The 14,664-nt window shown below is 44.1% G+C and overlaps 1 protein-coding gene across 1 annotated transcript in view; it reads left to right on the top strand.

The window, feature by feature from the left end:
* The window catches only part of si:ch211-225b11.4, a 226,885-nt gene that overhangs the window by 53,417 nt on the left and 158,804 nt on the right, over positions 1-14,664 (top strand). Inside the window, exon 8 of the mRNA XM_048611680.1 lies at positions 10,465-10,552. Within this exon, the coding sequence (XP_048467637.1) occupies positions 10,465-10,552 (88 nt within the window). The remainder of the gene's footprint in view (positions 1-10,464; positions 10,553-14,664) is intronic.

Here is a 14,664-nt window from a genome sequence, read left to right on the forward strand (position 1 = left end):
ACATTTGCTAGTCTCCAGTCTTCTGGCACTATTCCTGAAGACAATGATGACATAAAGATCAAAGCCAAAGGCTCTGCAATCTCCTCTCTAGCTTCCCAGAGAATCCTAGGATAAATCCCATCCGGCCCAGGGGACTTATCTATTTTCACACCTTCCAGAATTGCTAACACCTCCTCCTTATGAACTTCAATCCCGTCTAGTCTAATAGACTGTATCTCAGTATTCTCCTCGACTACATTGTCTTTTTCCTGTGTGAATACTGACGAAAAATATTCATTTAGCACCTCTCCTATCTCTTCTGACTCCATGCACAACTTCCCACTACTGTCTTTGACCGGCCCCAATCTTACTCTAGTCGTTCTTTTATTCCTAACATACCTATAGAAAGCTTTAGGGTTTTCCTTGATCCTACCTGCTAAAGACTTCTCATGTCCCCTCCTGGCTCTTCTTAGCTCTCTTTCAACCAGCCTCTCTTTGTAGCTGAAAGGCTCCATCTCAGGCAACGTCCTAATGACCTCCTTTGCACCCCCTCCATTGCAATCACATCCTTCTTATGGTGTTGGAACCAGAACTGCACACAGTACTCCAGCTGTGGCCTAACCAAAGCCTTATACGGTTTCAACATAACCTCCCTGCTTTAATAATCTGTGCCACAACTGATAAAGGCATGTGTCCCATATGCTTTCTTAACTACCCTATTGACCAGTCTTGCCACCTTCAGGGATCTGTGAATAAGCACCCCAAGAGCCCTTTGTTCCTCTGAGCTACCTAGTGTCCTAGAACATAGAACAGTACAGCACAAGTATAGGCCCTTTGGTCCACCATACCTGTGCTAACATGACGCCGTTCTAAACTAATTCCATCTGTCTGCACAAGTCCCTGTCCTTCTTTTCCCTGCCTGTTCATGTGTTTGTCTAAGTGCCTCTTAGATTAGCAAAGTTTATCTGATTCTACCACCCAGCAGTGCATTCCAGATATGTACCAACCTTTGTGTAAAAAAAACTTTCCTCGCATATCTGCTTTAAATTTTCCCCCTCTCACTTTAAACCTATGCTCCATAGTATTTGACATTTGCCCTGGGAAAAAGACTCTGATTATTGACCTTTCATAATTTTAAATACTTCTATGGGGTTGCCTCTCAGCCTCTGACACACTCTAACAAAAACAGTCCAAGTTTATCCAACCTTTCCTTATAGCTAATATACTCCATTCCTGGTAAAACTGTTTTGCACCCTCTTCAAAGCCTGCGTAGCCTTCTTGTAGTGTGGTGTCCAGAACTGCACACAATATTTCAAATGTGATCTAATACATACAGCTGCAAGAAGGGTCTGGGCCCGAAACGTCAGCCTTCCTGCTCCTCTGATGCTGCTTGGCCTGCTGTGTTCATCCAGCTCTACACCTTGTTATCTCAGATTCTCCAGCATCTGCAGTTCCTTCTATCTCTGAAACAGTTTTAACCCCACTGCGAAGCCTCTTCTAAGGATGCCTACCCTGAAGAAGTTACCCTCCTCCCTCCGAAACAACCTCAGTGGATCTCTCTCCCACTGCAACTCTCTTGTAATCTCTTCGGCCTTGAAACTGCTCGACCACGTCCTGAAGCAAACCAGGTAATACAGCCACATCACCTTTCTTAGTACCTGCCTATGGAACCAGATCATCCCCAATGGACTATAGTCCACATTCAGGCCTTCCCAATTTGGCCCCAACCGTGACAATGTCTACATTCAGAACATTGAGATCCTTCAGAAGCGTTTCTCTCTGCGACTCCTGAAACACACACTCGCAGCAATGCGCCGGCATCTCCTGGCACTACAATCAAGCCTACCCCAGCTCACAGCCTCCCTCTCCCAGACCTGCAAAGGACTGCTCCTGTTTTTTATTCTTCATAGGATCCACAACCTGAACTCACAATTCTACTCAGCTTTATTGGACACTAAAAACTGTAAGTACAGTAAACTTACTGGTGCCTACCACCCAAAACGGGCTTCCTCCACCTCCCAAGTCCCCAACCCTACCCAGGACCTTCCCCACAATCTGCCCGCTGCCATTGGCCATGTGGCCACTGTCGGAGCACCCACGGATGATGTCCCATTTCTGAAGAAGGGTCTAGGCCGGAAACGTCAGCCTTCCTGCTCCTCTGATGCTGCTTGGCCTGCTGTGTTCATCCCGCTCTACACCTTGTTATCTCAGATTTTCCAGCATCTGCAGTTCCTACTATCTCTGCAACATAACATGCCAGTTTTATACTCATTGCTCCAAAGGATGAAGGCATGCATGCTGTATTCCTTCTTTACCACCTTATCTACTTGTATTGTCACTTTCGGGGAGTTCTGGACTTGCACCCCAAGATTCATTGATATATCAACTGCCCAAGGGTCCTGCTATTTACTGTATATTTTCCTCTTGCATTTGACCCCCAAAATGCATCAGCTCATCCTTGTCCAGATTAAACTCCATGTGCCATTTTTCTGCCCAACTTTCCAACTGATCTGTATCCTGCTACGTCCTTTGATATCATTATGCATTAACCACAACTCCACCAATTTTTGTGTCCTTCAAACTTACTAACTAAGTCCTGCAAACTTACCAAACAGGTCACTATTTTCATCTAAATCCTTTTTTCTTATTTTATATATATGTAATATATTTATTATATATTACAAACATAGGTTCCAGCACTGATCCTGACAGAACAACACTGGTCACAGATCTCCAGTCATAATAACACTGCTTTCCATAACTACCTTCTGTCTTCTACAACCAAGTCAGTTTTGTGTCCAACTTTCCAACTCACCACGAGTTTCATGTGACTTAAAATTTTGGATCAGCCTACCAGGAGGGACCTCGTCAAATGCTTTAGTCATGACCATGTAGACAACATCCACTTCCCTACCCTCATCAATCATACTAGTCACTTTCTGAAAAAACTCAATCAAGCTTGTGAGATAAGACCCCACCCCCCTCATTAAGCCATGCTGACTATCCCTAAGAAGTTTATTTTTTTCCAAATGCAATGAAATCCTGTCCCTTTGAATCTTCTCCAATAATTTCTCTGTCACTGAGGTAAGGTGCACCAGCCATAATTTCCTGGATTATCCCTGTTGCTGTTCTTAAACAAAGGAAAAACATTGGCTTTCTAAAGTCTTTTGGGACCTCCTCTGTGGCTAAAGAGGATTCAAAGATCTCTGTCAAAGCCTCAGCAATCTCTTCCCTTGTGTCCCTCGGTATCCTGGGACAGATATCACCAGGCTCTGGGTCTTACCTATCTTAATGCTTTTCAAGACACCCAACACCACCACCTTCTTAATTTGAACACGCTGCTCTCTAAACTTACCATCATACCAATGTGAAGTACTCATTAAGGACCTTGTCCACTTTCTCTGACTCCATGCATAAATCCCTTCCTTTGTCCTTGAACGGACGCACTCTTTCCCAAGCTACACTCTTGCTCCTAATATATGTATAAAATGCCTTAGGAGTCTCCTCAATCTTCCCTGCCAAGAACATTTCATGGCCTTTTCTAGCCCTCCTAGTTTCTTGTTTAAGTTATTTTCTACTTCCTTTATATTGCTCACAGGCCTTGTCTGATTTCAGTTTCCTAAACCTTTTGCATGCTTCCTTTTCCTTTTTGACTAAAATTTCAATATCTCCCGTCATCCAGGGTTCCTGAATCTTGCTATCCTTATCTTTCATTCTCACAGGAACATGCTGGTCCTGAACTCAGATCAACTGGCCTTTAAAAAACTCCCACATGTCAGATGTGGATTTACCCTCAAACAGCTGGCCTCAATCTAATTTCTGCAGTTCCTGCCTAATACTGTTGTAATTAGCCTTCCCCTGATTTAGCATGTTCACCAAGGGCCAGTTTTATCCTTTTCCATAACCATCTTAGTTACAGACTTATGGTCACTGTTCCCAAAATGCTCCCCCACAGAAACTTCAATCACCTGGCCAGACCCATTCTTCAGTACAAGTTCCAGTACAGCCCTTTCCCTCTTCCCACAATCTTCATATTGTTTTAAGAAGCCCTCCTGGATGCACCCAACAAATTCTGTTCCACCTAAGCCCCTGGTACTAAGGAAGTTCCAGTCAAGAATCCCCACAGTCTGGAAGCAGGCCATTTGGCCCATAGAGTCCAGAATGACTCTCCAAAGAGCATCCCACCCAGACCCAACCCCTTATCCTGTCCCTGTCACCCTGCATTTCCCATGGATAATCCACCTAGTCTGCACATCCCTGGACACTATAGGCAATTTAGCATGGCCAACCCACCCTAACTTGCACATCTTTGGACAGTGGGAGGAAACTGGGGCACCTCGACGAAACTCACGCAAATACAGGGAGAATGTGCAAACTCCACACAGACAGTCACCCAAGATTGGAATCGAACCCAAGTCCCTGCCGGCAGTGCTAGCCATTGAGCTACCATGTAGCCCAATACTGGGGAAGCTACAATCACCCAGAACAACATCCCTGTTGTTTTTCCAGTTCTCCATGATCTGCTTGTGTATCTGTTCTTGTATCTCGCACTGGCCACTGGAGGCCTATAATATAACCCCATCATAGTGACTGCAACTTTGTTATTGCTGAGTTCCACCAATATGGCCTCTCTGGATGAGCCCTCCAAGATATCCAGTCTTAGTGCAGCTATGACGCGCTCCTTAATTAGTAATGCAACTCCCCACCCCTTTTACATTCCCCTGTACCTCACCCAAAACATCTAAATCCTGTTATGTTGAACTGCCACTCCTACCCTTCTCTCAATTAAGTTTCTATAATGGTTACCACATTGTCATCCCACGTACTAATCCAGGCTCTGAGCTCATCTGCCTTATGTGTTATACTCTGTAATTAAAATAAATACACTTCAGGCTGCCAGTCCTGTTGTGTTTATTAACCTGGCCTTGCCTGTTTTTCCTACTAGACTTGACTTAACCTCTACCTTCTCCTCAATAACTTCATATGCTGACCTACTTCTGTCGTTCCCACCACTGCCAGACATGTTTGAACCCTCCGGAGTGGCACTAGCAAACCTCCTTGCAAGGATATCAGTGCCCCTCCAGTTTCAGTGCAACCTGTTCCTTTGTACAGGTCCCACCTGTCCTGGAAGAGATCTGAATAATTCAGGTATCTGAAGCCCTTCCCCCCTACTCCAGCCAATAAGCCACACATTCAATTGTATTATCTTTCTATTTCTGGCCTCAGTAGCATATGGCACAGAGAGTAATTCAGAGATTGCTCCCTGTTTTTCAACTCCAACTATCTCCCTAAATTGGCTTTGCTGGACCTCCCCTCTCTTTCTGTCAATGTCATTAATAGCAATGCGGATCATGACCTCTGGCTGCTCTCCTTACCCTTTCAGAATGTTCTGTGCCCCTTTGGAGACATTCTTGACCTTGGCATCTGGAGTCTCACTCGTGTACACAGAAGTGTCTATCTGTGCCCCCGACTATAGAATCCACTATTGCTATCACTTGCCTACACTTTGACCTACCCTGCTATATAACAGAGCCAGTCGTGGTACAAATGACCTGGCTGCTGCAGTTGCTTTCCTCTGAGAGGCCATCCCTACCACCCCCCAACAGTATCCAAAATGGAATATTTGTCTGAGAGGGGAATTGCCAGAAGGGACTCCTGCACTGTCTGCCCACAATTATACTCTTCCTGATGGTCACCCAACTCTTTTGTCTGTGTAGCTCTTACTTGTGGTGTGACCAGCTTGCTAACGTGTTGTCCATGGCATTCTGAGCCTCACGGATGCTCCATAGTGAGTCTATATGCAATTTCAGGCACTCCTTGCAGCAAATCAGGAGCTATAGCTGAACACACTTCCTGCTTATATTGTCATCATGGAGTCTGGAAGATCTTTTTTATTCATTGATGGGATCAGGGCCAGGCTAGCAATTATTGCCCTTAATTGCCCAGAGGACAGTTAAGTCAACCACATTGCTCTAAATCTAGAGTCACATGTAGGCCAGACCAGGTAAGGATGGCAGTTTCCTTTCCTAAAGGACACTAGTGAACCAATTGGGTTTTTCCAACAATTGACAGGATTTGTGGTCATTGTCAGACTCTTAATTCTAGATTTTTTTTTATTGAATTCAAATTTCACCATCTGCCTTGGTGGAATTTGAACCACTGTTCCCAGAACATCACCTGGGTTTCTGGATTAACAGTCCAGTGATAATACTACTAGACCATCACCTCCCACCAGTGTCCCTGATTTCCCACATATTGCAGGAGGAGCACACCATTGGGCCATGTTCTCCTGCCATTGTCAACCTTAATAACAAGTAATAAACTAGAAACTTATTACACAACTTAAGCCATTACTCACCAAAATCAAAGTCAGACCTCTCACTCTCTATTCCTAAAAAAAAAAACCACAAAAAATAAACATTTTACACTCTGTCACTCTCCACACACTACCCACTCAGTCTCTAGACTGGGTCCTAAGCAGTCAATCCTATCTCACTTTTGAACCCTGACATCACTTCAGAAGCACCCCTTCTGAATCTAGCTCCACTACACTCTGCTCCCACCACCGCTTTTACTGACTTCAATCCAGGCCCACCACCTGAAGCTTTTATCGAGAAGCTCCTGCTGTTGTTTACCCCAGGTTCACATTGATCTGCTTCCTCGCCCTGACTGACCTCATTGCCATTCATTGAGTCTCTTGTCTTGTTTCTTCTTCCAAGGTGCGTAACCTGAAGTTTATCAGGGTTAAATTCCATCTTTACTCAGAAAGTAGTAAGGGCGTGGAATGCCCTGCCTGCAAAACTACTAGACTCGCCCACTTTAAGGGCATTTAAATGGTCATTGGATAAACGTATGGATGATAATGGAATAGTTTAGGTTAGATGGGCTTCAGATTGGTTTCACAGGTCGGCGCAACATCGAGGGCCGAAGGGCCTGTACTGCGCTGTAATGTTCTATGTTCTACGTTCTATGTTCTATGTTCCATCTGCCATTGATCTGCTTAGTTGATGTTTATATTCTCCTGCAACCGAAATCCTTCCTCATCACTGTCAACAAGCCAGCCAATCTCTGTGTCATCTACAAATTTACTTACCATCCCTCCCGCATTCTCATCTACATCATTTGTGAATATCACAAACAATAACAACCCAGCCCTGTTCCTTGTGGAACACCACTGGATACCGGCCTCCAGGTACACAAATGGCCTTCTACCACCACCCTTTGTCTGCTGTCATTAGGCCAATTTTGGATCCGTCTTGCCAAGTTAACCTGCATCCCCGTATCTTTATCAGTCTCCCATGTCAAAGGCCTTGCTGAAATCTATATAAACTACATCAACTGCCTTAACCTCATCCAAGCGCTTTAGCCACCTCCTCAAAACATTCCACTAGATATTTTAGGCAAGATCTCCCTCTGACAAAGCCATGCTCACCAACCCAGATCGAATGGAGTCATAGAGATGTACAGCACAGAAACAGACCTTCGGTCCAACTCGTCCATGCCAACCAGATATCCTAGATAAGTCTAGTCTTATTTGCCAGCATTTGGCCTATATCCTTCTAAACCCTTCCTATTCATATACCCGTCCAGATGCCTTTTAAATGTTCTAACTGTACCGGCCTCCACCACTTTCTCTGGTAGTTCATTCCATGCACGCACCACCCTCTGTGTGAAAAAATTGCCCTTAGGTCCCTTTTGAATCTTTCCCCTCTCACCGTAAACCTATGCCCTCTAGTTTTGTACTTCCCCATCCCTATCCATGCCCCTCATGATTATGTAAATTTCTATACAGTCACCCCTCAGCCTCCAATGCTCCAGGGAAAATATCCCCAGTCTATTTCCTCTCTACCTATAGCTCAAACCCTTCAACTTTGGCAACATACTTGTAAATCTTTTCTGAACTCTTTCAAGTTTCGTAACATCCTTCCTATTGGTGGGAGACCAGAATTACCTCTGTAGCTAGAAATAAATTTTCTCCTTCATTAGTTTCTTCAAAAGTTTTGCTACTACTGATGTTAGACTTACTGGTCTGTAGTTCCCTAGTTTATTTCTACCACCCTTCTTGTAAAGTGAAACTACATTAGCTGTCCTCCAGTCCTCGGCATCTTCCCCGTCATAAGAAACAATTCTAAAATGTGTATCAGGGCCCCTTTGATTTCCTCCCTTGTCTCTGATAGCAGCCTGGGATACGACTCAGATAGGAGCAAGTTACTGCAGACCTGGAATCTATACTGAAAGCAAAAAATGCTGGTGATCACAGCGCGACAGGCAGCATCGATGGAGGGAAGCAGGCTAACATTTTGAGTCTAGACCTCAAAATGTTTGTTTGCTTTCTCTCCATGGATGCTGCCTGACCTGCTGAGATATAACTCATCCGGACCTGGGATTTGTTCTCTTTTAAGTCTGCCAAAACCACCAATACTTACTCACTTCTTAATCAGTTTGCTCAGGACTTTGTTATTGAATTTCCCTTGGTATACATGTAGAATATCTTGGGATTCTCTCTAATCTTGCCTGCCAGGATTTCTCATACCCTCTCTTTGCTCTCCTAATTGCTTCCTCAAGTTTCCATCTACAGTTCCTGTACTGCTCTCGGGCCTCCATTGTTTTGCTCCCTTTTTACCTGTTATACATCTCTTTTTTACCTTTTTATCTAGTCCTAAATATTCCTAGATATCCATGCTTCTCTGAGATTGTTGCACCCAAAGGGAACATGTTGGGCGTGTACTCCACCACCACCTCTCCATGCCCGCAAAACCACACCCCCCCCACCCCACCCAAGTACATTTTCAAGTACAAGTACCAGTACCATTTTGAACACCTGCCAGTGATCTGTTATAGATTTACCCTCAAATAGCTGTCCCCAGACTATTTTGGCCAGATCCTGCCTTAATTTAATAAAATCTGTCTTACCTCATTCCAAAACCTTTCTTTGCAGATCATCTTTCTCCTTTTCCGTAACAAACCTAAAGTTGGGTTGTTTGTTAAAATAGAGGTACAAAGAATAAAAGTAGGTATGGATAAAAGATACTTAAGAAAATGAAGATAAGATTAGTCTGTTATCGTTACACACTTGTTACTTGCTTGAGGATTCTTTCTGAAGTGAAGCGTATGAAAACTTGAACACAGATTTCAACAGTAGCACTAACTTCTGTTGTTGAATAGTTGGAGGTTGCCTAGACCAGTGAACACTGTAGGTAGAGAAGGCTTTGGCGGGGAGAGAGAGAGATAAGGTTTCTTGTTCCTCACTAATTCTACGTCAAAAGTCACACGACATTAGGTGATAGTTCAACAGGTTTATTTAAAATCACAAGCTTTCATAGCACTGCCTCTTCGTCAGGTGAAGTGAAGAGAGCACCCAGACACAGCATTTATAATCAGAGAGAACAAAAGATCATACAAATCGTGTGAGTGGAGTGTTAACAGGCCGAATAATAGGTCTCTGCAGGTGATCAAGAGTGTCATTCCCTTGGATTATGAGGATAGACTGAGTAGGCTGGGATTATACTCATTGGAATTCAGAAGAATGAGGGGAGATCTTATAGAAACATATAAGATTATGAAGGGAATAGATAAGGTGGAGGCAGGAAGGTTGTTTCCACTAACAGGTGAAACTAGGATTAGGGGGCTTAGCCTCAAAATAAAGGGAAGCAGATGTAGGACTGAGGTCAGGAGGAACTTCTTCACCCAAAGGGTTGTGGATCTGTGGAATTCCCTGCCCAGTGAAGCGGTTGAAGCTACCTCGCTGAATGTTTTTAAGGCGAGGCTAGGTAAATTTTTAAACAGTAAAGGAATTAAGGGTCATGGTGTGCGGGCGGGTAAGTGGAGCTGAGTCTCAAAAAGATCAGCCATGATCTTATTAAATGGCGGGGCAGGCTCGAGGGGCCGGATGGCCTACTCCTGCTCCTAGTTCTTACGTTCTTATGTCAGACGGTGTGAGTAAAGTGTCAACAGCTGAATAACAAGCGAATGACCTATAATCCGATTAATTGAGGCAGCGAGGTAATTATAAAAAATTAAAAATAACGTGGTGCTGGAGATAAATCAAATGACTGGAATAACATGATAGGTATAAGAGTCACATGCTGAGGGTCTGACCAAAGTAACAAGTAATCCAAAACTGTACAAACTAATTAAGGTAGAGAGATCATAACAAGTTATCAAGGTGATACCGTGTTGATGGGGTTTGATTTCCATGTGCAGTGGGGTTTTATCTGTTGGTGTTGGCAAGGTTTGTTCTCTCCATGTGGTGGGATTATGTATCTCTGTATTGATGGGATTTGGTCTCTCTGTGTTGGCAAGGTGTTACCTCCCTGTCTGTCCATGTTGGTGGGGTTTGGTCTCTCTCTGCAGTGGGATTTTGACTCACCATGTTGGTAGGTTGTGTTTCCCTGTGAAATGGGATTTTGTCTGTCTATGTTGGTGGGGTTTACTCTCCACGCGTTGTTCTATGAATCACTGTTTAATAGGTGTTCTTTGTCACAGGCCTCTGTCTTGCTGGATCTGCTGTTTCCTGTCATAGTGACTCACTGTGAGGACAAGAGGAGCCCAATTCTGTCCCGTGCTTTTCAAGGTAAGTTGTTCTGTTCAATGTTGTCTCTGAGTCACGTAACAATGATGCGGCTGGGCGGTTCCACACACACCAATCCGTGTGTGTCACATGAGCTTCCTTATTATTAGAGGGGTTATTGTTTCTGAGAACTTGCAGAGCCCTGTTATTCTTAGTCTTTATGCCATTTGGCCCATTGAGTCCATATTAGTTCTCTGTAGAACTATTCAGTCAGTCCTATTTCCTCATTTTATCCACGTAGCCTTGCAGGATGACAGTGGCTCAGTGGTTAGCACTATTGCCTCACAGAGCCAGGGACCTGGGTTCAATTCCTCTGGCAACTGTCAGAGGACAGGCAACTGTCTTTGTGGGTTTGCTCTGGTTTCCTCCCACAGTCCAAAGGTGTGCAGGTTAAGTGCATTAGCCACGGGAAATGTAGGGTTACAGGGATGGGGTGGGTCCAGGTGGGATGCTCTTCGGAGGGCTGGTGTGGACTCAATGAGCTGAATGGTTGCTTCCACATTGATTTGCAGCGGCTCAGTGGTTAGCACTGCTGCCTCACAGCGCTAGGGAGCCTGTTAGATTCCAGCTTTTAGTGACTGTTTGTATAGAATTTGCACATTCTCCCGTGTCTGCGTGTGTTTCCGCAGGGTGCTTTGGTTTCCTCTCACAGTTCCAAGATGTGCAGGTTGGGTGGATTGGCCATGCTAAATTGTCCCATAGTGTGCAGATTAGGTGGCTTAGTCATGGTAGTATGCAGGTACATGGAGATAAGGTGGAGGGTTGGTGCAGACTCAATGGGCCAAATGGCCTCTTTCTTCACTGTAGGGTTTCTATGATCTATGAAGTTTAATTTTCTAAAGTGTCCATTCAGTTTCCTTTTGAAATAATTTCTCATCTTCACTTCTACCAACCTCAGGCTTCCATGTCATTACCATCTTTACTTTGTAAAGAAGTTCTTTCTCATATCCACTTTGTATCTCTTGTGCAGAACCTTAAATGTCCCCTATTCCATATCTTTTCTTTGTCTACTTTATCCAAATGTGGTCTCTTGCATCTTGGGAGGATTAACATGGCAAGGGAGTATACATTGAATGGTAGGACCTTAGAAAGGACAGAGGATCAGAGGACCTTGGTGTGCATTTCCACAGTTCCTTGAAGGCTGCAGGTCAAGCAGGTAAGCTGGTTAAGAAGGACGAGGTAAACTTGCCTTTAATAGTCAAGGCATTTATTACAAAAGCAGGGAGGTTATGATGGAGCTGTAAACAATGTGAGTAAGGCTACTGCTGGCACAGTGTGTACTGGTCACCGCACTAGGATGTGATTGCACTAAACAGGGTGCAGAGTAGATTCTCATCCAGCTCTACACCTTGTTATCTCAGATTCACCAGGATGCTGGGCTGGAATGAGTCAGCTAAGAAGAGCCTCTACTCAGACTATGGCTGTTTTCCTTAGAGCAGAGAAGCCTCAAGGGACATTTGGTACAAAATTATGAGGGGCATAGACAGGGACAAAATGTTTTCCTTGATTCAGGGGTCAGTAACCAAGGTAAGAAGCAGGAGGTTCAGAGGGTACTTGAGGAAAAATATTTCATCCTGAGGGTGGGATCTTGAACTGCCTGAAAGGATGGAGGAGGTAGGAACTCTTAAGGCATTTAAGAACTATTTAGATGAGCACTTCAGATAAGCTACGCAGCCAAGTGCTGGAAAATGGATTGCAATAGATGGATGTTTGATGATTGGTGCAGACCCTATGTGCAGAAGGCTGTTTGTCTGTGCTGTAAACACTCTTACATTTCAAATTTGTCATAAGCTCATAGACCTTAATCAAATTCCCACTCAATCTCATATGATCCAAGGGGAACAAACTCAGCTTCTCCAACTTAACCTAGGTAGCTAAAAGCCAATCCTTGGAACCATTCCAGTAAATCTCCTCTGCATACTGTCAAGCACCCTTACATCTTTTCTAAAGTATGGTGATCAGACTAGATGCAATAGTTTGTCATTGAAAAAGCCAGCACTTATTGTTTGTCTCTAATTGTCCTTGGGAAAGTGGTGATGAGTCACTCTTGAATTGTTGCAGTCCTTGGGATGTTAGGCACAGTGCTGATGGCCGAGACTTTCAGGATTTTGACTCGGCATCAATGAAGGAACAGCAATGTAGTTTTAAAACAGGATTTTGTGTGGCTTAGAGAGTCAAAATGTTCCCATGTATTTGCTGCCTTTGTCTTTCCAGGCGTGGTAGAGGTTATAGGTTTGGAAGGTGCTGTTGAAGGAACCTCAGTCAGTTATTACAATGCATCTTGCAGATAACATACACAGCTGCCACCTTAGGTTGGTATTGAAGAGAGTGATGCTGGCAGTGTGCTGATCAGACAGGCTCCTGGATGGTGTTGAGCTTCTTGAGTGTTGTTGCTGCTGTAGTCATCCAAGCAAGTGGAGAACATTCTGTCACACTTCTGACTTGTACCTTACAGATGGTGGACAGGCATTGAGGTGTCGGGAGGTGAGTTACTCGCCACAGACTCCTCAGCCTCAGGCTGCATGTGTAGCCTCAGTATTTAAATTGCTAATCCAGTTCAGTTTCTGGGCAGTGGTAACCCCAAGATGCTGTTTGTGAGGAATTCAACCATGGCAGTGTAATAGAACACCAGTGGCAATGGTTAGATTCTCTCTTGAAGATAACTATGGAGTATGTTTGATGTTTGTGTAGTGCAGATTGTCACTAATCAATCCAAGCCTGGCTGTGGTTAGAGACAAGAAAACTGCAGATGCTAGAATCCTAGCTAGACAAACAGGAAGCTGGAAGAACACAGCAAGCCAGGTAGCATCTGAAGGAAAGGAGTAGTCAACGTTTCGGGTATTGCCCTCCTTCAGAAGAAGGGTAACACCTGAAACATTGACTGCTCCTTTCCTCTAGATGCTGCCTGGCTTGTTGCGTTCTTCCAGCCTCCTGCTTGTCTACCAAGCTTAGCTGTGGTCTGTGGATGGCTCCTTAAGAACATGGAATGTTTCATTTTCTGAGAAGTCATGATTGGTATTGAACGTGATGTAATGAACAACAAACATCTCACTTCTGATCTTATGATTGAGGGGTGGTTGTTGACGAAGCAGCTGAAGATGGTTGTGTCCAGGATCGTACACTGAGGAACTCTTGCAGGGGCGTCCTGGAACTGAGATAGTGCTTTTATTTATTGCTTTGTCATGATGACAATACAAAAATAGGAAAGAAGGTTGTCAGGAAGATGTGAAGAGACTGCAAAGGAATATAGAGAGGAAGTGGGCAAAAAATTGGCAGATGGAGTATGAGTCTACTTACTTTGGTGGGAAAGATTGGAAAGCAGAAGAGAGATTATAATATCCTGTCATATTTGAATTTCAAAAGATTAACATGCAAGTACAGCAAGTAATTAGGAAGGCAAATAGAATATTGACTGTTATTGAAAAGGGGATGGAGAATTAGTGTAACCTTATCACAACTGTATAGGTATTCGGTGAGACTACAACTAGAGTACTGTGTACAGATTAAGTATCCTTTTTTTTAAAGGAGGGATATACTTTCAGCTCAGAGTCAGTTCAGAGAAAATTAATTATTGGGATGAAAGGGTATGAAGAAATTGTTAGGAAAGATTGAACAGGGAGGCACTAATTGGAGTTGGAAGAACTTTTGTTGAGGAAAGGGGTGGCATGGTGGCTCAGTCCAAAGATTTGCAAGCTAAGTGGATTGGCCATGTTAAATTGCTCATTGTGTCCAGGGATGTGTAGGTTGGGTGGCTTAGCCATGGAGAATGCAGGCCTACAGTGATAGAGTAGATGGTGAGTCTGGATGTGATGCTGATCGGTGTGGACTCAATGGGCAAATGGCCTGCTTCCACATTGTAGGAATTCTGTGATTCTATGAAAGGTGATATTACTGAAACATAAGAATCTGTGATGTTGACAAGATGGATACTGATATGTTCCTCTTGGTTAAGAGCAACTTCACACCAGGGGAGATAGTAGGAACTGCAGATGCTGGAGAATCCGAGACAACAAGGTGCAGGGCTGGATGAACACATCAGGCCAAGCAGCATCATAGGAGCAAAGAGGCTGACGTTTCGGGCCTAGACCCTTCATCACCTTTTCTGATGAAGGGTC

Source organism: Rhincodon typus, chromosome 24 (assembly GCF_021869965.1).
Source record: "Rhincodon typus isolate 14 chromosome 24, sRhiTyp1.1, whole genome shotgun sequence".
Classification (NCBI taxonomy): Eukaryota; Metazoa; Chordata; class Chondrichthyes; order Orectolobiformes; family Rhincodontidae; genus Rhincodon; species Rhincodon typus.